The 25,738-nt window shown below is 32.8% G+C and overlaps 1 protein-coding gene across 4 annotated transcripts in view; it reads left to right on the forward strand.

The window, feature by feature from the left end:
• The window catches only part of LOC145270457 (ribosome quality control complex subunit TCF25-like), a 178,181-nt gene that overhangs the window by 85,467 nt on the left and 66,976 nt on the right, over positions 1–25,738 (forward strand). For 3 of the 4 annotated variants that reach the window (XM_080126134.1, XM_080126299.1, XM_080126240.1), the window contains exons 9-10: positions 6,244–6,349; positions 25,149–25,256. In XM_080126134.1, coding sequence (XP_079982260.1) covers positions 6,244–6,349; positions 25,149–25,256 — 214 coding nt within the window. The remainder of the gene's footprint in view (positions 1–6,243; positions 6,350–25,148; positions 25,257–25,738) is intronic. The other variant, XM_080126184.1, reaches the window with a different exon arrangement.

The following is a 25,738-nucleotide window of genomic DNA, read 5'->3' on the forward strand; positions in this document are numbered from 1 at the left end:
TGTCTATGATAAACAAAGTGAAAAACAGTACATAAAATTATTACATTTTCTTGAGGATACTATTTTAGAAGTACATGGTGTAAAGAGTTGACATTTGGATATAGCATTCTATAATATATATTGATTAGGAATGCAATATACCAGATCTTTTAATAGTTTTTGTGATATATCTGTGATATGATTTTGAAATTAGTATATGTTAATGACATTTGGTACTTTATTTCTGCCACCAAAATTGGACATATCGGCATTTTTATTGACTTATAATGAAGTAAGTTGCAGCTAGAATTGTTTTAAAAAATAGGCATAATAATAATCATGTATAGAATTATATTGAATGTTCATATTTTATTCACCTTTATCTTTAAAAATTGTCCATCAGTGCAATTTTGCTAGTATAAATGATGCAATGCTCACTTTTCACACCTAAAAAATGAAGGCCAAAATTGAATTTTTTTTTTTTTTTTTTTTTTTTTTTTTTAGATGAGTGTCACCATTTATCAAGGCCCGAAGGCCACTCAGGGATAAGGGTTATTGCATGTACAGTAATCAATGAGATAGTATTGTAGGAATCATTAGTATTGGGGGTTTTGATAGTGTCTTACTTAAGGGGGTGGTTTGTCAAGAGTTTGTTTATGTTGAACTTGAAGACGTCCAAGTTGTAGTCAGGTGGGAAACAGGCAAGCGGCAGAGAGTTTGCTCATGGAATCTACATTTTGATTTAGGCACAGATAAAGAGTTGGGAAAATTATTGACAGTAGTTTCAGCCAGACGGGTGTTTCTCGTGAAAGATTGGCGAGGGGGGACGAGGGATTGGAGATCAGACGAGCGCCTGCCATGGAAATAATGATAAAACAAAGACAGGCTCGCAACGTCTCTCCTGTGGGAGAGAGGTTGCAGGGAAGAGAAAAGGTCATCCCCCACTAAATCACGAAGTCTATTTTGTACTCTGTCAAGGCAGGATAGGCTGTTTTTAGCAGCTCCTGCCCAGATGTGGCAGCAGTACTCCATTCTTGGACGTACTTGCCTTTTATGCAGATAGAGAATTGCATCAGTAGTGAAATATCTTCTGGAGTGGTAAAAGGATCCCACCATTTTCTCAGTGTCCCTGGCAACAGATTTGATGTACGTGTTCCTTTTCAGATCAGGAGTAAAGGTCAAACCCAGAAGCTTGTCAAAACATGGAGCCTCCCTACGACGAGAGCCATCCATTTCAATTGATGCCAGATGGGGATTAGAGTGTTGATGATGTAAAGATAGAAGCTTGGTTTTGGATGAATTAAAAGTAACCAGCCACCTCTTCCCACATTGTACCACGTGCTCAAGATCAGAGGAGAGAGAATTAGAGAGAACATTGTTATTTACGGCCTTTGATGTGTTGCCATAGATGGTCGTGTCATCAGCATAGATGTCAACGAATGATTTAAGTATGTGTTTTGGGAGATCATTGATGTAGATAAGGAAGAGAGTTGGGCCCAGGATGAACCCCTGGGGAACTCCAGCATTAATACTGTGGGCCTCTGATTTCTGCCCATTAACCACTACTCTTATGAACCTATCAGAGAGAAATGATTTCATGATTGAGAAAACATTTCCAGTTATATCGTAGCTGGAAATCTTGTGAAGTAGGCCCTTATGCCATACCTTATCGAAGGCCTTCAGTATGTCAAAAGCAATTGCCTTGGAAAGGAAGCCTTTGTCAAGAGATTCACTAATCCTGTGTGATATAACCGTTAGCACATCTGCTGTAGATCTTGCAGAGCAGAAACCATATTGCATGTCACTAGGAAGGTTGTTTCTGTTGAGGAGGTTGACTACTTCTTTATTTAATATGGATTCCAACAACTTACTCATGACACACAGGAGACTTATTGGTCTGTGCTGAGAGGGGGATGACTTTTCACCTGAATTCTCAAATACAGGGCATACTGATGAGGTTTTGAATGCCGTTGGGCCAGTTGCTTTACTGGAATCAAGGTTTTTAATTAGCTTGGCAACCTCACGCACAAATATTTGTATGTTGCATAGCGTGTTGTCTGTTATAGGAGGAAATACAGGGAGTTGATGATCATTGTCACATAGGGTGGAATTAGCTGCAAAGTTCTTGGCAAATAGTCTGGCCTTGTCTGATGCTGACGAGATGACCTCAGGTCCATTGATGATAGTTGGGATAGAACGCACGCTTCTGTTCAAGATCCTGTTTGCTATTTGCCAGAACTGGTGGGAACCAAACTGCTGCTCAGCTACTTTGGATTTAACAGACTGAGCATATAGCTCTCTTGCATGTTTTAGTACTCTTTTACAATGGTTGCTGGCAGTCCTGAAAGCAGCTGTAGACTCAGTACATCTATTACGTTGGTAGCTATGGAAAAAGTGATTTCTGTGCGCGATAGCAGCAGCACATTCAGGGGAGAACCATGACTGACTGTTAGGTTTTTGTTGGAATTTTTTTGGATGGTACGAATCGATCTATGCCTACAATTAACCATTCTGTCAGGTCTGATACTATAGAGGACACATCCTTTTTAAACATGGAATGCAGAGGTAGGTCAGATATGAATGTATGGAAGCTATCCCAGTCAGCCATAGAGTATCGATATACAGTACGGTGGAGAGGTATGTCTGAAAACTTATTACATTTCATTTATATCTTAACTGTTACAACGGAGTGGTCAGAGGATCCCAGAGGAGATAGAACGGAACATGAAAACAGCTCAGGGGATGTTGTGAGGAAAAGGTCTAGAAGGCTTGCATATTGACCGGGTGTATCGGGCACACGGGTGGGCTCGTGAACAATCTGAGTGCAATGGCAAAATCATGACAAAACCTCTCCTCATCATCGGTTTTAATCGAGTGGGTCAGCCATTCCACATTATGGACATTGAAGTCACCGCAAATGTGAATGTTAGCCGAAGGATGAGCAGACAGTATGTGGTCAATTTTCTCAGATATGCTCTTAAAGATAGTAACCCCACTGTTGTGGGGGCGATAGAGGGCAAATATAAATGCAGTGGTGTAAGCTAGTGCAACCCGAAAGCACATATAAGGTAAATTAGGGTCTTCTCTGGAGATATCCCTACCACATGGAAAGCCATCTTTGATGTAGGCACATATTCCATGCCTATGGCAATCTTGGGGGTCAGATTTAGATGTTAAGTTGGAGTAACCTTTAATTATGAATTCGTCTAGAGAAGTGGTTGGCTCTATGCCAGTTTTACTTAGAAAGAATATGTCCGGTTTTGTCTCTTGTAATTGGGTTTCAACCTCTGGAAGGTTGGAATGTAGACCCCTGATATTGGAGAAGGAGTCTACGTTGGAGGATGGGGTTCTAGGTTTATTCGTGTTTCTTTTTTGGCTCGTCGAGGGACAGAGAGAGACAAATGGTGTTTCTCTGATATTGGAGAAGGGGTCTACGTTGGAGGATGGGGTTCTAGGTTTATTCGTGTTTCTTTTTTGGAGATTTGTCATGATTGTTGAGGTTTGGGGTTTGTGGAGCAGGTTGGTAGACTTGGTTGGAGCAGGACAGAGAGGGAAAATAAGAGAGAAAAAAGACAAGAAATTTTTTTTTTTTTTTGATTTGTGGCACATGATAAGGTAAAGCCGTAGCAATTACCCACTAGTATGGCATTAGAAATAATTGTACTTTAACTATTGTCATCTTATACTAGGAGTGATGAAAGCATTTATTGTGACATTTTTACTGGTTACTTTTTTGCCAGTTGGTTTCATAGGGTCCATGTTGTAATTTACACACGCTCATGCTTCTTCATCTACAGCATGGTAGTGTATACTGCTGATCATCAGTAAAAAGTAAATGTAGAATCCAATTCTAAATATGTTTTCTATGCCAATCTTTTAAAATTAATATTTGAATCATGGGTTTAGGAAAGTACACATACGCAAGTTTTTATCATTTAGAAAAGATGAAAATCTTGTTTCGATTGATAACCTGAATTGTTCAACAATGGTAAGGATTCCACTAAAATCAGAAATACTAGAATTAGATTGGACAGCTTTTGACAAAAATAACATCAGAGCTAAATTTGTATGTATTATCATTGGTATGATTGATGTTCTGTAACTTGCTTCTGTGATGATTTCTTCAAATGGACCCAGTTACTGGATATTTTTTTTAAACAAGTCTCCATTGGTAAGTTGTTAAGGTAGGAATCTTATCAACAGCACACATTACAAGAGCTTTTCATTATTCTTAAGTTATTTTCAGCTGATAATGTTGAATTCCACCATGTGATCACATCTTAAATGAGTTTGTTTTTTCAAATTAAGCTCATCCTGTATTTCAGTTAATTTACTAATTGCTAATAGAAAGCGATTAAAGTGAGAAACTGTATTTCTGTTAGATGTAAAGCCTTAGTATGATAGTTATTCTAAATCACATTCTCTGACATTAGCAACATATAGTTGCTAATGTCAGAGAATGTGATTTAGAATAACCTGTTCCTGAATCCTGCAAGACTAAGAAAATTTTATTGATGATTTTATACTCATCCAAAGCATTGTGCAATTCTTCACTTATTATTGCACCTGTGGGTGCAATAGGGAATGTAACCACTGTAAGCACAGCTCTGCACTGTTCAAAATCATTTGAAAACCAATGACTTGTCAAACTCAGAAAGGGGGCATTATCTGTTATAGCTGTCCAAATGTCTGTAGTTCATGAAATGCTGCTAATTTCAGCAAGAAACAGTTGAATTTTTGTTTTACTTTTGTTTTACTTTATCCGTACTGCGTTTATGACAGAGCTTGGGGTGTGACAGGACCTGAAACCACATACACCATGCTTAGACGAGGAACACATACTCATACTTGATTCCTCTTATCCACCGTCTTTCAAACTTTGAGGAATGTAATCTTTTTCTATCACATTTGATCTTGACCTTCAGTTGATGCTTGAAGAATGTGATCACATCCTGGTTAGTAAAAGATTCAATTCCTTGGTCCACTCTCAGGCGTGATGTCCATACTACCATCTGTGCTATAGCCAAAATTGCGAGAAACACCATTTGTCTCTCTCTGTCCCTCGACGAGCCAACGTTGTTAACATAAGAAATGCTTAGTGGGCAGGAATGCCTAAGATTGATATGAGCCATCACTTTGTGGATATATGCTCAGTACCGTTGAAGTTGGAGGCATTCAAAGAAAGCATGCTTGGTTGTTTCATCTTCAAATTAACCACAACGAGGATAGTCAGATGTTTCCACTATTCTGGCACTGTGTTTCCGACAAGTTGCCAGGTGAGCAAGAACTCAGACTTGTTTAAATGATTCGTACCTGGTGCTGAAGTCTATTTTGGAGCGGATTTTTTCCTTCGACCATCCTAGGTGTCCACAGAGTGGATCATCAGTTCTCTGATTAGTTCCCTGTATGGTTCCTTTAAACGGTTTACGATATAAAAATCATTTTATTACATATATATTTTTAGGAGAGAGGGTATATGGGGTCAGTCGTGGAAATGGCTGAAGCAGTTTATGATCTAAAATTCACTTGGTTTCATATATATTTTTAGGAGGAGGTATATAGAGTTAGGAGTGCCAGGTGTGGTCTGGTTGTAAAATACTCCTAATTTTCTTTATTAATATTACTGTGAGTGTATTTGTGGTTTAACTGGCCGATGTATGCAATCAATAAATGGGAATTACAATATAATATTTTATCCTTTGGGACTATTTTCATTATTAGCATAATTTCTCTTCATATTATTGTGAAGGTGGATGGAGGGAATGGAATTATCTATCTTCAAGAATATCATTGTTTTGTTTTATTAAGAGTTGCCCAGCAGCAATAAATATGAGAATACAATATTACATTTAAAAAAGGTAACTCCAGTATCTGAATCATATTTTTTCAGCACAATAAAACAAGAGAGAGGCATGAGTTAGGCAAAAGATACAAAGAAGTTTACGAAGAAAGACAGTAAAAGGGAAAGAGAGAAAGGTAAAGAGATGGCTGGAGAGAGAGAAGGAATTAAAAAGTTTAATATGGAGATGTTATACATAATTTCACTTCTATTTAATTTTATACGACCCTGAGCAACACCAGGTACCCCTACTAGTATTTTATATAAAATATAAAAAATAGTTTTATAATATATAAGGTGTATTTAATTAACAAAAATTAATAACATAAAATTTTTTCATGTTTTACATTTTTAAGATATGTTTTTCTTTCCATTAACTTAACAAAATTTTAAATGCAAATCATTAATTTTTAAATTTCTTTCAGCCTTGATTCTGAATTGGATCCACTCTGTGTCTTATTGATGATTGACTACTATGCACTACGATCTGAGGAATTTTCTTTCTTAATTCGCTTATTTGAAGAATGGGAGGTAAAGATTTATTTTGACATACTTTCATGAAATATATTTGTTAACATTGTACTCCATATTAATCACGTTTTGGTAATTAATGAAAGAGCATATATGTATATATCGGTACAAAAATGTGAAAATTTTTAAAAAAATGAAATTTGCCATGCGAAGGATGACCAATGGCATTACGAATATGCATGTGTAACATAATAGCTTTTGGTTCATATTTTAATTTTGTAGCCTTGCAGCGAACATATCTTCATAGCTCAGTTATTAACGGCAGAGGCAAAAATAAATCGTAAGCTAAAAAAAAAAATGACTCGTGCGCCACCACCGAGAATTGAAACCAAATGGTCTCGATTATCAGTGGTGACACATGAGTCATTTATTTTTTTATCTTTTTAAATTTTTTTACTATATATTCGATCCAATATTATATAATAATAAATATGAAATCATTACTATATATTGGATCCAATATTATATAATAATAAATATGAAATCATTACTATATATTGGATCCAATATTATATAATAATAAATATGAAATCATTACTATATATTGGATCCAATATTATATAATAATAAATATGAAATCATTACTATATATTGGATTCAATATTATATAATAATAAATATGAAATCATTACTATATATTGGATCCAATATTATATAATAATAAATATGAAATCGGCATTAGTCAAAATATCATTTAAGCATATTTTACGACTGGGCAATGCATATATTTTACGACCGGGCAATATATATATTTGGTAAAACTGGTAATTAGTAAAAACTTGAGGAGAGTGCTCAATACTATTGCAGAGCAAATATGTGTTTTATTTTTTTATTACCGTTTTATCTGTTTGGCTACATGTTTCAGATGTTGGACCATGTTTACGATCCAACAGCCTCGTCAGGCATCGCAGAAGTGGTTGTTAGTTGTTGGAATAACTAACAACCACTTCTGCGAGGCCTGACGAGGCTGTTGGATCATTAACATGGTCAAACATCTGAAACATGTAGCCAAACAGATAAAACGGTAATAAAAAAATAAAACATATATGCCTTTTCATTGATTTATTACCAAAAACATGAATCATGTGGAAAGTATGCTTTTTTTGTAAATATCTTTGAAAGATCATTACATGGTGATCACTAACCTTACTGAGTGTCTTGTGCAGTGAAAAGAACACTTCGAGCTGCTCAATCACTATCATCAACTTCTGTTATTAAACAGAAGTTGATGATAGAAGAGAGGAAGAGTATGAATGTAATACTGCTGCATATATGATAGAGGAAGTACTGCAAACTCTTGGCAAGGATGGGAATCTTACCTAAATATACAAGGCCATGCCAGAGATGTTTGCCACGTGGTTAGTGTCTTCAATGCAATATGGACATTTCTAATGATTGGAGTGAAGCAATCCTTTTAACCTTCCATAAAAAGAGAGGATCTTAACCTTTGCTCAAATGACTGGATTATCAACTTCATTAATATGGTGAAGATATTTGCAGTTCTTCTGAAAAGGTTCTAGAAAATAAACCTGACCCAGGTTCTAGAACATAAGCCGGACACAGGGCAGCTCCCATCCAGAAACAGGCTGTTAACTGTCCTGTGGTTCTTTGAGTTTGTTACTGCTCTTGACTTGTGATAGAAACTCTCTCTGGTGCATCATTCAGGTAGATCATGTTCTAACAAAACTTTTGTCTCATCAAGTGCTTCTACAGGTCGACATGGTGGAAAGCCTTGAGATAAAGACCAGTGTTCAACAGAATGTACACTATGCCCAACTCTCTGAAACTACACTATCGACTACATCTTTGATCATGCACTTCAGGTTGTGGAAATTGAAGATGAGTGTATTGGACTGTGGCGATTCTAGAAGTGTAAGCCATGTTTAGTTTCAGAACAGTTTCCGATGGTTCATTGTTCTACACAAGTCCTGGGAGGTAACTGGTTTGCAGTAGACAGATGTGGAGTTGGAATCCACAGAGAAAAATATTCTTCCCGTGTTGAAACGGAGAAAACATATGTGAAATTGCTACAGAAAGGTTTAATATTTATGGAGCAATTCTGGTTTCTGATTGGTTGGTAGCAGATTGTGAATTAATTCAATTCGTCAGTTCCTAGCAGCATCATTTATAAATAGAATCTCCCGACTATGCGGGATCATACCCCATTATAACCCAAAATATTGTAAACCCCCCCCCCCCTATTTTTTATAATGGGGAAGTCCCTTATGTTCATTCTGCTCAAAAATAAATATTTTTATATTAAATTATACATAACAAAATTAGAAATCATTTGGATTTTAAAATTTTAGCATGTAAAATGACGCCATTTTTAATTATGTCCAAATGTCCAACAGATATACATGTGTACAGAGAAGAGGAAAAAAAGAAAAATGGAAATTACTTTTCCCTTAAAAGGGGATGGGTTTGTGAAAAAGAAGCCATTTCTTAAATTTGATTATGCAGTTTTGTTAAAAAGAAAAAAAAATGTATACGTATATATGTATAAATAAATATACATATAAGTAAACATACATGCAATATGTACCCGTTTAAAGAGAGTTTTGTTTTTTGTTAAAACAATGCAAAGAAAAAGTATGACATTTTGGATAAATAAGAAAACTAATGTGCACAAAAAATAAGTCAATAGTAATTTATTCGCACCTTAAAATAAGCATGCAAAAAGTATTTGTTGAAAAGAAAATTTGCACAGAAAATGTTTGCAAAAAAAGTGATGCAAAAATTATTTGTCAAAAAGAAATTTTCAAAAAAGTGACTTTCGTTTATAAGTCTTTTTTTTTTTTTTTTTAATTTTTATTTCGGTAAAAGTATTAGTAACACATTAGTAGGTCTAAGTGTTAATACAAACAAAATGGATGCAGTTTAACGTCTTGCCCAGGACTAATTTTTTTTTTTTAATATATAGAATTTATATACATACAGGCTCGTGAAAAATTATTCAGTCGAATCCCCTAACAATTTTGAAGCAAAACGCTTTAACTTTATTTTTGTTGCGGGTTTCATGAATACATCAGCAATATTTTGTTCTGATATGTAATTCAAAATAATAGATTCCTTTTTCACCTCATTTTTTATGAAATGGTATTTATGCTTAGATCTTTGGTTGATTATCATGTTCTGTGACAAGACTATACTGGCTTGATTATCACAATTAATTACTACGGGTCTTTTAGTTAATTCTGGCTCTAAAATATTCTTTAGGATATTTTTAAGGTAGAGTGCTTCTGGGTCGTGCGTGTGATCGTGATAAATTCTACTTCACATGTAGAGAGAGATACAATCTGTTGCTTTTTAGATTTCCATGAAATAATAGCCCTATTTTGTGATAGTCTGAAACAATATCCAGATATACTTTTTCAATCTTCATTGTTTCCCCAACCTGAATCTGAAAATCCTTCTTTTAGGGGATTTTTTGATTTTCTAAATACTGATTTCTGTTCTTTAGTTCCTTTTAAATAATGAAGGACTTGTTTGGCCTTCATTGTCGGTCTTAATAATTTTTGTGACAGTTTTGTTACTGTATAGCATATGTCGGGTCTGGTCGCAGTCATTAGATATAGAAGATTGCCTATGATTTCTCGGTATAATTTATCGTCTATTTCAGATTCTGTGTGTATATTTTTATTAATATCATTTTCGACCGGTGTAGAGCGTTTCTTGCACTTTCCCATTCCAAATTTTAATAGTATTTTTTCAATGTATCTCGATTGATTCATCGTAATAAGTTCTTTCCTTTGAGTAAATTCTATCCCCAAAAACTAGGATATTTTGCCCAGATTGGTCATTTTGAATCTTTTACTTAATTTGTTCTTAACATCGGTCAACATTATATCATAATTTGATGCGATTAAAATATCATCGACCCAATAAAACCAAAATCAGTAGTCTATTGTCTTTGTGTTGGGTATATAAACAGGAGTCTGCAGCACATTGTCTAAATTGTTGTTTAATAATATAATCATGAAATACTGTATTCCAACACTGAGCACTCTGCTTTAGACCATACGATGACTTGTTAGGTCGACACACGCTATTTTTATTTTTTCATTATGAATCCCTCTGGAGGGGTAATATAAATTTTAGTCTATTGGGGCATTCAAATAAGCATTTTTTATGTCCATTTGATGGATGTTTAGGTCATATTGTGATGCGATTTACAGTAAAATTCTGATTGTCGTTAGGTTTGTGGTTGATGAAAACGTAGAAAAATATTCTATACCGTAAATCTGAGAGTATCATTAAGCAACAAATCTAGCTAGTACTGATGCTGTAGTCTTTTTTGTAAAGACCCATCTTGTAAAAATAACATGTTTCTCTTTTGGGAGAGGTACTACGGTATAGGTATTATTTTCGGTTAAAGCATCGATTTCTTTTTTCATGGCTATTTTCCATTCATCACAATATTCTGAATTAATTGCTTCATTAAAGCTTTTTGGCGTAGTTTCCATGGAATAGCGATAGTCGATTTGATAATCTTTTATATTGTCGACCACAAAAAATCGGGTCGCCTTCTATTTCTTTTGGGATATCTTTCGACTTTAACATCATCATCATCATCATCATCATGGATACTCTTGTCTCCGTTATCTTCATTATCTTCATTAGTTTTAATAATTTGAGGAAATATAATTTCATCCTCTTCATATGATGGAGTTTCGTCTTTAAAATTAAACGTGTTTGTGAATTTTACATGTCGGATTCTTTTTATTTTATTTTTCTCTAGAAAAAATACTAAGTTGGCTGGACTGTTTTTATCATATCCAAGAAATATACCTCTGTCGGATTTAATATTCAATTTACTCTTTTTATCTATATATGCGAAGCAAGTTGAACTAAACATGCATTCGGCTTAAATTTGTTTTTTTTACCACAGAAAGCTTCATATGGGGTTTTAGATAGTGTTTTGTTAAAGCACCTGTTGTGTATATAGGCAGCCGCCATAAGTGCGTACGTCCAGAGGTTTTTGGGGAGTTTGGATTCAATGAGTAGACATCTTACCATTTCAAAAAGTGTCCGCCATGCTCGTTCCGCAGTCCCGTTTTGGTGTGGCAATCTAGGAGCTGATTTTTCATGCTTGATACGACAGTTAATTATTAAAAGTTCAAAGTCTTTATTAGTGAATTCTATACGGTTGTCAGAGTGAATACACTTTACTTCACCGTAGGGAGCCATGTCGGCTAAAAGTTGCTAGCAGGGTATCAGATTTGTTCTTTAAAAAGTAAACCATGAATGGTCATCTACGAAATTCAACATGTATCTATAATGTTCTCTGGCCATCAGTTCCACAGGACTGTTCAAGTCAATGCACCAATAATAGGATTTTCTTGGCCTTCTTGTCTGGTATCTTGTTTTGATAGTTTGTCATTTTCCCCTGCGTACAGACGTTGTAGTTGAAGTTTTTTGATGTTTTTATTTTCATTCCATCAACTACAGTCAGCAACTTTTTGATATCAGGGATATTGCAGTATTCAAGAATTTCATGCTATGTCTGTAGATCATGGCAGGCGGTTTTCGATGGGACTACGCTATTTAAATAATATAGTCTTCCATTTTCTTTAATGTCGAATACAGTTCCATTCGGGTACACCAGTTTTGATTTATTGGAGCTAAAGTTTATATTTGCACCTTGTTTAATGGCAGCTTGTACAGAAAATATATTTTGTTTAAATTTTGGGATTAGAAGAGCGTTTTCTAGAATACAAACAAATAGTTCACATTTATTGTTTCTAAGCGAGATTTTAGCATCGCCTCTTTTCAAAACGATATTGGTTATTCGACTGCTGTCAGCCAGTTCTACAAAATGATTTTATGGCTTAAAATTGGGATCAAAATTGATAAAATCAGATTCTTTGTAATTATATGTGCCGTTGCACCACAATCGCAAAAAAAAATTATTATTGTTTGTTGAAGCATTAAACGTACATGAAAATAAAAACGTATGTTCGCTAACGGAGCTCTCCACATTTTTAATAGAGTCGCTCTTTAAAGCCCTGTATCTACATTGGAAACTCTTGTGATTAGGTCGTCCACAATTATAGCAAATAATTTTTGTACTTTTCTTAAGAGAAAAATTGTTTTTGGCAAAGTTGCGGTTTTTATTCCCGGCATGGGTATAATTTAATTTTGGTGCTTTTATGTGTGCATTTTTAAATTTCATGATATTTGTAAATCCGTTTTTTTCTGTGATCATTTTTTCAGTTTCCTTGTAACTTCTAAGAGCCACTTTGAATTGGCTAAAAGTCATGAGTTTTTCTTTCTGGGTTATCACGGTGGTAAATGACTTGAAATCACTCATTAATCCCTTAAGGACCATGGAAAATAACTTCACCAGACATTTTTTAAAAATTTGCAGTAGTTTCGGCTCTTATAATATAATCTATAATGTTTTCGGCTTCCATTCTTTTTAGAGAGGTCAGTTCAGTATATAAAGAAATAATTTTGGGTTTCCTTTCGATAAATAATGCTCTCTCAATAAATATGTTCAATGCTTTGCAGTCATCGTCCAGGGCTTCTCTCATTATCAGTTATCTTTGGTCATCCAAGCACTGTATTAATTCCACAAAGACAGTTGCGTTCTTTTCAATGAAGTCGGGGTCATTTCTGTTTTCAGGTTGTGTTTGAAGTACTTTGTGTAGCTTTTAAATTCATAGACATCCCAGAAATTTCACTTGCCACAATTCGAATTTTGATTCGGATCCATCGAAATAAAGACGTACACTGGGTCCATAACCTCCAGAAGTGTAAGCCATGTTTAGTTTCAGAACAGTTTCCGATGGTTCGTTGTTCTTCATAAGTCCTGGGAGGTGACTGGTTTGCAGTAGACAGAAGTAGAGTTGGAATCCAAAGAGCAAAAGATTCTTCCCGTGTTGAGATGGAGAAAACATATGCAAAATTTTGCATGAAAAGAGCTATGCAAAAGATCCTTAAAACCATTTGAATTATGCAAATACCATTAGTATTTCAAAAGTTATAATTTTTAGTGCCAAAATTTAGGCTTTTCTGTGGACATTTTTCTTTAGAAAAAGTGGGCTAAATTACGGACCTCAACATTTCAAGAAATTCAGTAATTTTGCCACCATTTATTTATTTTTCAAGCTTTTCTCATGAAACTTTGCACTCTTATGTAAAATTGTGTGCTCTTTCTGATTATGCAATCAAATCTGATCAAATTTAAATTTGAATATATTATTTATTGACCTTTTCTCTTCAATTTGTGATATATAAGACTTTGGTACATGAATTAATTATTTACTTTTTAATAGACATTTCAAAATGGGAGGCGTGAATTATTCGACCTCCTGTCTTTCCAAGCTTATAACTCCTCGAAAAATGTAATTCAAGCCCTAATTTTTTTTTCAATTAAAGGAGCAAAGACCAAGGTTCCATTTTAAAAAAAAAAAAGAAAAAACAAATAACGTGATTAAAAAAAAGGGTTTTAAACTTCAAACTTTACAGGTAAAATTCTAAAAAACACTACGTTTTTTTTTTTTGTTTTAAATTTGAATATATTATTTATTGACCTTTTCTCTTCAATTTGTGAGTAAATTAATTATTTACTTTTCGGTGAGTAAATTAATTATTTACTTTTTGATAGAAACTTGAAAATGGGGGGGGCGTGAATTTAAAAAAAAACGTTTGTCTAAAATTCGGTTTATTGGAAAGAACATAAAATTTCACATTGACCCTGAAAATATCGTAAAAATAGAATCAATAGAAAAATTTTGATAGATTTTTAAAGTTTAAAAATTGAAAAATATTGAGTTCGTAAAATTCATTACTGTTTTAAAAAAAATATATATATTTCTATTACTTTTAAAACAATTTTAATAGTTTATTTTGGAAGTATAATCCATAAAGAAAATAAATAATCCACTTTAACAGAGAAATTATGAGATTTTTATATTTTATTCGCAGTTTCATGTTAGGGGTGTCAAAAATTCCTACAAAAATTCTGATACACCTACTTGTGCACTTATGCTACCATGCTGAAATAATAATGTTATTATTTAGAAAGCCATTCTTAACATGGGGAAGGAAGGGTGTTTTTTGTTAATTATTCTGTACTTTCACCTAACAATTAAATAAAAAAAATATTGTGAAATTTGAATTTATTTTTAACTCATTGTTAAGACCATTTTTTCGAATCTGTAAAATAAACTTGTTTTTTTTAAACTGAGGATATCTAAATAATAATGATTAGGTGGTTCGATAGAGAATTTCATAGGTATGGGCAAAATGGACAATTAAAGATAGTTTTGAAAGCCGATTCATCATAATTTTTTTGTAGGTTTCCAACTACTTTTTGATTATATTTGAAAGATTATAGACTACAGTTAATTTCTTAAAGGAAAAAAATATTTGTACACGTGAAAATAAAAAAGTTATAAAAAATGTTTTCATTACGAGCTAACCAATTCAGCTAAATTTTGAAGTTAAATAAATTCATTGTAAAAATCCTTTAAAAGATAAATATTAGTTTTCTTGGTCTATTCCAAGTAAAGTCCTAAGATATTGACTTAAATTAAAAAGAAAACACCTTCTTTGTACAAAAAAATAGCTTAATTAGTCCCCCAAAAGGGAATAATTCGGGAGTTTTGTAAACACTATGAATATGAAAGCCCAAAATTACAGCCAATCGAAACGCTGTTTCAAAATGAATTCATGATATTAAAAGGAGGTAGTTTTCTTTTTTTTTTCCCCCAAACGTGCATCCGTACATTTCTATCCTGAACATTTTTATCATTTTTAATTTAATTTTTTTATGTTCCTGATTTTAAATTAAATTTTTTTAATTATTGTTCAAGATTATAAAAATTATGTTACGCCGAAAGTTTCACATTCATGCAAGCAAGGAAATTATTAAAATCTTGAATATAAAATTATGCAAAATCTGTAATTTAAAAAAAAAGTAGAAATATTTTTGCTATTATAATTTTTTTGTGTGAAAATATTAAATAAAGAATGCTTAATTCAATGGTAATATTGGTAGTTTGAGAAATTAATTTTTCTTCAAGTGAAATTAAAGTAAATGTTTTTGTTATATTTTAATTTTAAACATTTTTTTTTTTGCAAACATATTTAAGTTTTATTTTATTTTTTTTTTTTTTTCAAACATATTTACGTTTTTTTTGTTTTCGCAAACATATTTAAGTTTTAATTTTCCAAACATTTACGTTTTGTTGCTGGTTTATTTTCATACATTTAGGTTTTGTTTTTACGTTTTTTTGTTTTTTTTGAAAAAATAAAACTTAAATATGTTTGCAAAAGCAAAAAAAAAAAAACGTAAATATGTTTGAAAAAATAAAACTTAAATATGTTTGCAAAGAAACAAAAACAAAAAAAACATGTTTAAAATTAGAATATAACAAAAACATTTATTTTTATTTCAAGGGTACCATTATATACATTTTGTGCTTCCATAACTGGATGGACAAACAGTAACGCCACCCATAGTTAAACGGAGGAAACAGGCTCTCTCTTTCTTCCAGATGACCCCATTTTTTTCATGCACCTGTCATTAAAATCAGTATTTTAAACTATGATTGAAGTTAGAAATAAATAACAAAAAAATTAAACTAGATATAATTATTTCCGGAAAGAACTATGAAAAAAAGTAAATAAAGAAAGTGAAAGAGAACATATATCCGTAATTATTTAATTGAAAATGTTTCAATTTAATTAATTTTTCATGAAACGTATATATATATATATATTTTTATTATTAAAAACAGAAAATGAAAAGTTACTAAAAACAGAAAATGAAAAGGACATATTCATAATTGCCTAAACTGGGCGAGCGCCATTTGAAAACCAAAACATTTACTGTATAAAAATTTATCAAAATATAATTGTAAAAACATTTATTAAAAAGTTTGTGTAAGAAAATATGATTTTTATAAAATAGCTTTTTTTTGTTTTGTTTTTTTTCTGAACAAATAAATAATTTTAATGAAACATTTTTTTGAATTAAAGCAATGTTAAAAGGTCACCAACAAATTAATTTAAATGAAACCAAAAAAATCATTATCTAGTTTAATTTTTTTTTGTTATTTATTTCATGTTTCGGTCATAGTTTAAAATACTGATTTTTCCCTAGGATTTTAACGACAGGTGCACGAAAAAAATGACGTCTCCATTTTCGGCAATAAACTAAGTACCCCCAAGACCTATATGTTCTATCAAGTGTTTTTGATAAACTTGAACTGAGATATCTCAAGGTTGTGTTAGATGTCAAAATCAACACCAGTGGAAATAAAGTTCAACTGGAAGTTGCTCTCTCTGACTACTTGAGAAGAAATCCAGTTAATTCATTTCCACCTCCAAAGCAACAAAAAAAGTCCCTTAGTGAATCTGCTGAACATTCAGATAACTACTGCAGTTGTGAAGAACCATCTCCGGATATCTTCAGTTATGAGCATCAAGGACAATGAGTTGCTGTCTATGACACCAACTTTTACATTGGCCAAGTCATTAAAGCTATATCTGCATCCAGCGCTGTAATAAAATTTTTATCACAAACCAAAGATAGAAAAGATTTTTTTCGATGGCCTTTGTTAGATGACCTTGCACAGGTAGAGTCAGCATTTGTTTACAGATGGGGTTTTGGGGTAATGCCAGTTTCAAGTGATGGTAGGATTTGGAGTGTTCTTGATATATCTACCATAGCAGAAGCTTATGAAAGAATTCTGAGAGAAAATCAATAAGGAAAGGAATTGTAGTAAGACCTGCCTATAAAATATCTTGTTTACTTGTTTTTTAAGTTGAAAGTTTATCAATGCTTGCAAAAAAAAAAAATAACTTGTGACTTTTTGTATAACAAATTTGTAAATCTTATTGTTGTCGCCAAAAAAGGACTTTTTTGGCGAGTTTAAATTCCCCAAAGTAAAAATAGTTCTGTGGCCAAAAGTTTTGTTAACAAGGCAAACATTTTTTTAATTCCTCAACCAAAAATTAGTAAAGTTGCAAAGTTTTAAGCTTCTACTTCCAATGGTTACATTTTTACAGCAATTTCAGTAACCTATCCTTTTGACTAATTTTTTTTTTTTTTTTTTTAAACCTTTTTTGCCCTTTTTACCAAATTGTCTGTTCGGCTGCTTTTACATGGTCCACAATTGAGTGGTTTTATCAATTTATAATTAAAAGAAAAAATTATTTTGATCTCTAATGTGTTATGAATGTGCTAAGAAGATTCAATACATTAGCTATTGAAATGAAATTGATATGAACAAAGTTGCATTTCCGTGTCATATTTGCACTTTTTCCCCATTAGTAGTGGGATTTTGCCTAGTGTTTAGGTTGGTTTCAACTAATAATTATTGCTTTCATTAGTATTAATTTTCATTTACCACAAGATGACATTACATTTATAAGGATTTTTCACTGGTTAGTGGCTTACATTTTTAGTTATATACTATGAAAATTAGCTTCTGGACCATGATAGCAAATTTTTAACTTTTCGACAAACTTTGAACAATCATAACTTGGCTAATTGAGCTACCAAAATAAATTTGATACTTTTGTTTATGGTTTACAAAAATCTATATGACCATATTAATTTTTTTTAGATATAATGAAAATAAAATTTTGGTTTGGGATACGTAATCAAATTCACAAATACGGACTTTAGGGGCTTTTTTTTTTTTCGTAATGTTCCTGTAAAAATTAAATGTTTTTAAAATTGTTATAATTTACGATTTTTTATTTTCATAAATAAAAAAAGCAAAAATAAATTCCTTTAATTTTTTTTATTACTGAAAACCATAACTTTAGTAAAGGTATTTTTTGTTTAACAAAATAATATATTTCTACTCATATTTAAATAAACGTAATGGGTTCCGTCATCATTATTTTATAAATACTGAAAATTTCATTAAAATTGGCTAAATTCCTGATTTTTTGTGAATTTTTAAGTAAAGGGAGGAGTCAAAATGTTTATACATTTTGAGCATCGGCATTCATTTTTCCTGTACCTAGAATTTCATTGTGATGCATTTTGTAAATTTTTACCTTGTTTCCACCTTAACATCTTTCTTTAAAATGACTACCTTTTAATGCTTTCGGGTACGCTGAAAACGAATATCGCATTTAAATTTTCCACAATTAATTTCCAGATATTTAAGCAATGTCATTTCTTATATTATTGCTGGTGGCTATCTTGGTATGCACGTTTGTGCATACTTTCTTGGGGTTGGGTTTGCGCGTACCAAGATAGCCACCAGGGATAACATAAGAAATAACATTGCTTAATATGCGGAAAACTACTTATTTGCAGAAAATTTAAATGCGATATTCATTTTCAGCTTACTCTAAAACCTATAGAAGTAAAATCATTTTAAATGTTAAGGTGGAAACAAGGTAAAAAAATTACTGTTTTATTTCTTTGTTTACACAGTTGAATTTTCAGGAAAACAACAGAATAGAAATGACGAAAATTACCAACTGGTGAATATATAGTTGTTGCTTATTAGGATTTCTGGTATCCTGGTACTGTGAAAGTTAGATTGAGGATTCATGTGGGGTCGATTTATGGTTGTATCTCAGAAAATAGGGGTATATTTTGGGTCAGATAGAGAAGATTTATAAAATTGAAAATTGGACTGGTCCCAAAATGCATAAGTTCTGGTCGACTATGGGAATTTCCATCTTTTACAGAAATCTAAAATCTATATTGAAATGTTGAGGTCCGTAATTTAGCCCACTTTTTTTTTCTAAAGAAAAATGTCCACGGAAAAGCCTAAATTCTGGCAATTCTCATAACATTTGAACTGCTGAGGATATTTGCATAATTCAAAACGGTTTTAAGCATAGCTCTTTTCATGTAAGTTGATAAAATAACAATTATCTAAGAAGAAAAAAATTAACTTGTAATGCTACTCTTCACTCGAGCAGGAATGTCTGGCCTACATAGTGTCAGACGGGTCCATATTATCAACTACGTCAGACCCCCCCCCTCTGAAGATTTATTATTTTATTAGTTTATTATGTATGAACGCGTTAAACTTTTCATTCTAATGGTGCCAGGATGTCCTGTGTGAAAATCCTTTAAGATTTTCTTTTGGAAAGTCGCTGGAACAACTACTCTCTATATATATATAATAATATCTGGTCACATGTCGAGAAAACCTCTGCTACTTGTTCATCAGTCTGCAGTTTTTCCTTGGTTTCTCTTATAAAATTGTCGCTTTCGACTTCTTTCCTTATATCCTTCAGAGTAACGGGAAGTTCTTCCACAAAGTTGCATAGGATCGAACTATAATCTTCCTCTGATCGTAGTGATGCGATCAGTCTTAAAGTGGTGTTCCCCATCTTTCAAACCTATTTGGAGTGTATGGGTAGGCAATCCTTTTTTTTTTTGAGCCAAAGAGAGATCGGCGGCTGGAGAAATCTGTGAAATCTGAAAAGGCTTGATAGTCAAGGCTTTGCAGTGTTATGTCGTGTGGCTCAGGTGCATTTTTTATTGCTATGGACCTTTCTGTATCAGGCTGTCTACCATTCCTATCTATTATCTAACCAAGATGTTTTATTTGGTCGAGGAAAAATTCTTTAAGTGTGACACCGTACTCGTTTATCTTTTTTAACATCTGAAAAACGTGTTTTCTATGTTGCTCTATGGATTCGCTTTTCATTAAAATATCATCAAGGTATCCGATGGAAAAATCACGGCCGCTCAACATAATGTTGATTATCTGTTGAAAGACAGCTGGTACGACTGTGATCCCGAAAGCTAACCTATTGAACTTAAATAGTCCCTTGTGAGTGTTAATGCACAAAAGTTTTGAGCTTTCTTCTTCAAAGGGAATCTAGAGGTATGCTTTGCTCAGATCTATTTCTGAGAATATTTTCCCTCCATTTAGTTTTGTAAAAACTTCCTTGGGACTGGGTAGCAGGTAATGATGATCCTTTAGTGCGGCATTCAACCCAGTCGAGAAGTCTGCAACGACTCTGATATCATTTGATTTTTTCTTTACATACACGATGGAGGCAGCTCACTCACTTTAGTTGACTGGGATCAAAATTCCTGCTTTGATGAGTCTGTCTTATTCTACATCAATCTTTCGTAAAGAGGCGAACGATATGCTGCATTTCTTTTTGAAAACTAGTGTGACATTTTCTTGTAAATTGAACTTCACCTCCATTTTTATACAGCAGCCTAGTTTGTCTGAAAAACATTGGGGAATGACTCCTTCAGGTCTTTCTTTAGTTTTTCAGCTTCAGCTGTAAGGTTGTCCACCTTTTGACAAAAATCACTAATGGGCGAGTCCTGGTGTTCAAATTTTTGGATCCAGTTTGTACCAAAAAAGTTATTAGTATTTTTTAATATGAACCCCTTGAGATTCAGTGTTTTTTTTCCTATCAACGTTACGTTAGTGGTAACCTCACCTTCAAATCTTTCTCCAGTTATTGAATGGGCCATTTTCTTGGTCCTCATCATCTTTGGTTTTCCAATGTTGCACCAAGTATGGTGGTTTATAATGGACGAATTCGAACCACTGTCAAGTTGAAGTCTAACATTCTTGTCCCCCATTTTTCCATTACATACTTCCATACATTTTTGTCCTCCGCTTGTGTCCTCATTATTTTTACGTAGTTCCTTTATATCCATTGCTTCTGCATCGATCACATTTCCAGGACCGGTGGAGTTCTCCACATCCTTGGCATGGGTAACGAGGTAACTCAGGTTTGTTTTGAGATTTTTCCCGAGGATCATGTTTGGCTTTCGTTTAACTGTTTGGAAAGTAAGATTTTTTGTTATTTCGTACCTTTCTAATGTGTGCAACACTTGCTTCTATATTTTTGGAGCCTTGCTTCTCCGAAATGATTCTTTGGCATTCTTCATCCAATTGTTAAAGGATTATGTTTGGTTCCTTTTCTAATCTGTTTAGTGTCCGGTGTCTGAGTTCAGCATTCTTGGTCGACACCAAGCCTTGAATAAAAATCAGTTGTCAGATGTCAATGAGGATAGTCCGAAGTTGTCACAGTGTCTATGTACAAAAGCAAATGTGTTCTTCTTTGCAAGTCAGGTTGATGCATCTCCATCTTTAATAAGCTGGAATAAGCTGATTTTTGGACAGTATAATTCCATCAAAGCCTGTTTCATCAAAAGACAATTCACTTGTCTGTTTAGGGATGATGTAGTCCATGAACTTATGTCCCACAGCTCCCAATTTTTGTAATAAAAGATAAACATTCATCTGCTCACTCCGTGACTTGCAATTAATCCTGAATACGTCACCAAATCTGCGAAAATAGGCTTCAAAAGTCCAATCCTCTTCGGGGTGATAGTGAAATATTTTTAATGCTGACCAAATCGCATTTTGTGAAAAAACATTCTAGTCTGACTTGTCGCTGCCTTTCTTCGCTATTACTTTAGTTAATAGTTCCAATTTTTTCTTTGCCTGTGACTACATTTCCAGTATTTTTTTCACTGAATTACCTTCTTTCCTCTCTTTCTCTTTTTCTTTTCTTCTTTTTTTCTTCTCCTTTTTTTCTTCTCCTTCTTTTTTGCTTCTTTCGCTTTTTCTTCTTTCTCTTTCGTTTTTCCTTTCTTTTTCTTTCTTTTTTCCTTTCTCGTCCTTTTATTTCTTTTTCTTTTCATTTCTTTTCTTTCTCTTTCCTTTTCGTTTCTTTTTTCTCTTCTTTTCTCTTTTCTTTCTCTTTTCTTTCTCTTTCTCTTTGTAAATCTAAAGTCTGAGTCTGTTGTAATCGTATCCTTTTAACTAGTTGCCTTGAAAGTTCTTCCATTTTGAAAAAATAAAGACTCACCAGACAAATGATAACTAGAAAACCCACAACTTTATGGAAAAGATATGTAAAATTAATATTCACAAAGAGAAAAAACTAATCACGTGCATGTGAGTTTAACAGAAAGAAATGTTCAATTTTCCACAGAAAACAAAAATCACTTAAATTTATTTGAACTCTCTCTCTCAAAAAAAAAAAAAAATATGAAGCATTTTGCATCCAGAAGAATTCCGAATAATAAACAAAGTGAAAGCAGAAATCCAGTCATGTATTCGCATTGTTGAACTAAATTCTTGTTATGGAATGAATGCAGTTTAAATCCTTCGCAGAGGTGATATATATATTTTCCCCCTCTTTTTGTTTTACTGAGAAAACCAAATCATGCAGTTTTTGTTGTTTTTTTTTTATTAAACTGAATACAGTTTTTTACTAAGAGGAAAAATTACAATATTTGCACAAGCAAACAATTTGGTCAGCCCACCAAAAAAAAAAGACTAGTTTCTTCTTTCCCTGTTTTTTTCTCTGTGTGATTAAAATAAAAACATTCACTTTTAACAAACAGTCCACAAAGACTTTTGGATAAAGAAAAAAAAATTCTGAGGTCATAAAAATGTCATTGAACGTTAAAAATGAATTAACTGAATTCTTTTAGCAATAGAAAGAGTTGTATTTTTTCTACTCATGGCATTTTGAAAAATACACTTTTCCCAAGATGAGGTCGTTTTTTTTTTTTCTTTGTTTGTTTGTTTGTTTGTTTTTGTTGAAAACACTTTGTGGAACCACCATTTATTTTTTCAAAGTATGTAGAAATACGAGTTTGTGGACCAGTGGTTGGTTGCTTATCCAAAGGATATCCTTGTGGGTTCTTTTTTTTTTTTTTGAATCCTTATATCACCAATGTTGCCTTGTTTAGGGGTCACAATATTAAAATGAAAAAGTCCTGGTGTTCACTACGTTTGGTTAAACTGTGAGTGTGCTCTTCACTCAAAAGCAGAAATGTCTGGTTTACATAGAGCCGCACGGGTCCATATTATCATGAATATAGGGGTGTCAGCTACCCCAGAACAGTTACCTAAAACAAGCAAATTATAATAGATAAATTATCATTTTAGCAAGTTTGGCCAAATTCCTTCAGTAATATTTTAGAGGAAATGCGCATGCATTATGTTTGTTCAAGTTTGTTTTTACATTTGTGAGAGTAGTTGTATTACATTTCCATTGTTATTGTCATTAATTTTTTATTTTTGTTTGTATTTTTATCTTTTTTATTTGTAGTAGTAGCATTGATTTGCTGTCTTTTGTCATGAAGTTACAAGAACAATGATTGAGGATGAAAAAATCACTGCCAGCCATGTCTACATGTTTTTTGCTTAAAAAATATTTCTATAAAAAAGAAATGTTCACATACACACAAAATAAAATAAAATAGATACAATATCGTTTGAGCAAGTTTTGCCAATTTGCTTCAACAATATTTAACATCATATTTGCAGTTTTTTTTTCTTTTTGTACACTGCAATATTTTAGATCATCTCTATTGCATTTGCTAAAGTTTGTTTACTTTTTTTTCCATACACAGTTAAACTTTTTCTGCCTATTCAGTACATTGTTGTTGTTATCATTATTATTATTAGCATTTTTTATTGTAATTATTATTAGTGGTAGTAATATTATTCTTAGTATTATTATTTATATTCTTATTATTCTACCGTTCCCTGATAGGAAGTTACTATGATCACCTGAAAACAGCATATTACTAGTAATATTATTATTAGTAGTAGTTATATTATTATTATTTTTTATTGTAGCTATTATTGTTATTAATATTATTATTATTAGTTGTTAGTATTGTTTATTAGTTATTAATATTATTATTAGTAGCATTAATAGCATTATTTTACTGTCCCCCTGACATGAACCTTAGAGCAATGACCACCATCAATAACAGTGTGTGATATTTGAAAACATGCGATTTGTCTGCCAATACCTACAAGTCAAGTAGTGGCAGTAACCAATCGATTTCATTTCAGAGTAGTCCAATGGGGCTCGATACTGGTCATGATTGAAGAAGCCAATGCACACCAGTAAATGCAAATAAACACCTAAATTTATTTTCAGAGCAGTCCTATGGTCATCACTGCCAGTGACTGATAGTGTGCACCAGGAAACATTTGTTAAGACAGCCAAGGTCCACCTGTACATGCCAATAAACACAAGTCACTGCCTTAATATAGCACAAACTGCCAGTAGATTCCAATGCCTGGCAGTTGAAGACAGATGATTTCAGTTACAAGCATTTCAATGGAGGCCGACACCGGTGTTGACAATCACAACCAGTGGCTTTGATGAATGATAGTGGAAGCAAAATGATTTCATTTTGGCCATAACCGCCAGTACCTGCTATTTTCTAGGGTTGGCAATGGCCCCCACTAACAAGCATATTTTGATTTGTTTTCAGAGGGAGAGGGTGGGGCCTTTACTGAATCTGTTCTGGCTTTGTGTCATACTTCCATTGGGCAATATCAGTACACAAATCCTGCTAGTATTGAATAAAGTTTAGTTTCAGTATAAATCGTGTTCTTTATTTTTCTCTTTTCAAGGCATATTTTAAAGTTATCTAATGCTTCTTTTTTAAAAGCTCTCATTCATTATCGACAGTTTGATTGTTTAACAGATCTTGTTAGCTTACCATGAGCAGGATGTTACTTTTCCAATGAAGGTTGTGGCTAAACTTGTCTGAAAATATAACCATCTTAGCGGAGGTAAATATTAGGATTTTTCCATTTCCAAAGGAAAAGAAGTTGCTGATGTAATCCTTTAGAAGGTTACCATAATGAATCTATTAAAATATTACCAAAAGTGAAAGTAAACTTTTCAACCTCTTAAAATTTGCTTTTGTTGTCTTAAAGCATAAGTTGATTTATGTTGACTTATTATTTCTCTAATTTTATACTTTTCTGTGCTTCATTAGATTAAGTTAAGTTCAAAAACCAAAGTAAAAATGAACTGTTTTTTTTTTCATTTATCTTTGAAACTATAGCCACACCGAAATTTATCACAACTTCCAAATTTTGCATTCTCCTATCCATTGGCTTTATATCACTTGGAAACACAAAAGGAAGAATCTACTAACATTTCAGATAAAAAAGTAAGTATGAAATTTTACAATAACTGTAATTCCAGTTCATCAAGTGTCTTTATGTGTTTACAAGAGTGGTGCCCAGCAACTGCACTACAATTAGACCATAAAATGCTGATTCTTCTTCGTAGCAAAATTCAGAAGTTGAAATATTAAATTTCAAGGTATCTACTTAATTGTCATGTCACAGTAATAAACATATCCAAAAGTTACAAAAAATAAATCAGTTAGAAAATTGTTGTGGTTCGGTTTAAAGGGTCACAAAGGTGAAAGAGTCCTGAGGTTCATTGCAAGCAAGTAAACTATGAGTGTACGCTCTGCTTGAAGGTGGAAACGTCTGGCATTATATAAGCCAGACAAATCCATATTGTCCATAACACCAGAACACCCCCTCCGAAAATTTATTTCCCCTAAATATCCCTATAGTTTTTCTTTCTTGAATTAACCTTCGTCAATTTCCTTTTTCTGCTGGAGCGACATATTTCAGTACT

The sequence above is a fragment of the Euprymna scolopes genome, chromosome 1, assembly GCF_053919585.1.
Source record: "Euprymna scolopes isolate OS-2025 chromosome 1, ASM5391958v1, whole genome shotgun sequence".
Classification (NCBI taxonomy): Eukaryota; Metazoa; Mollusca; class Cephalopoda; order Sepiida; family Sepiolidae; genus Euprymna; species Euprymna scolopes.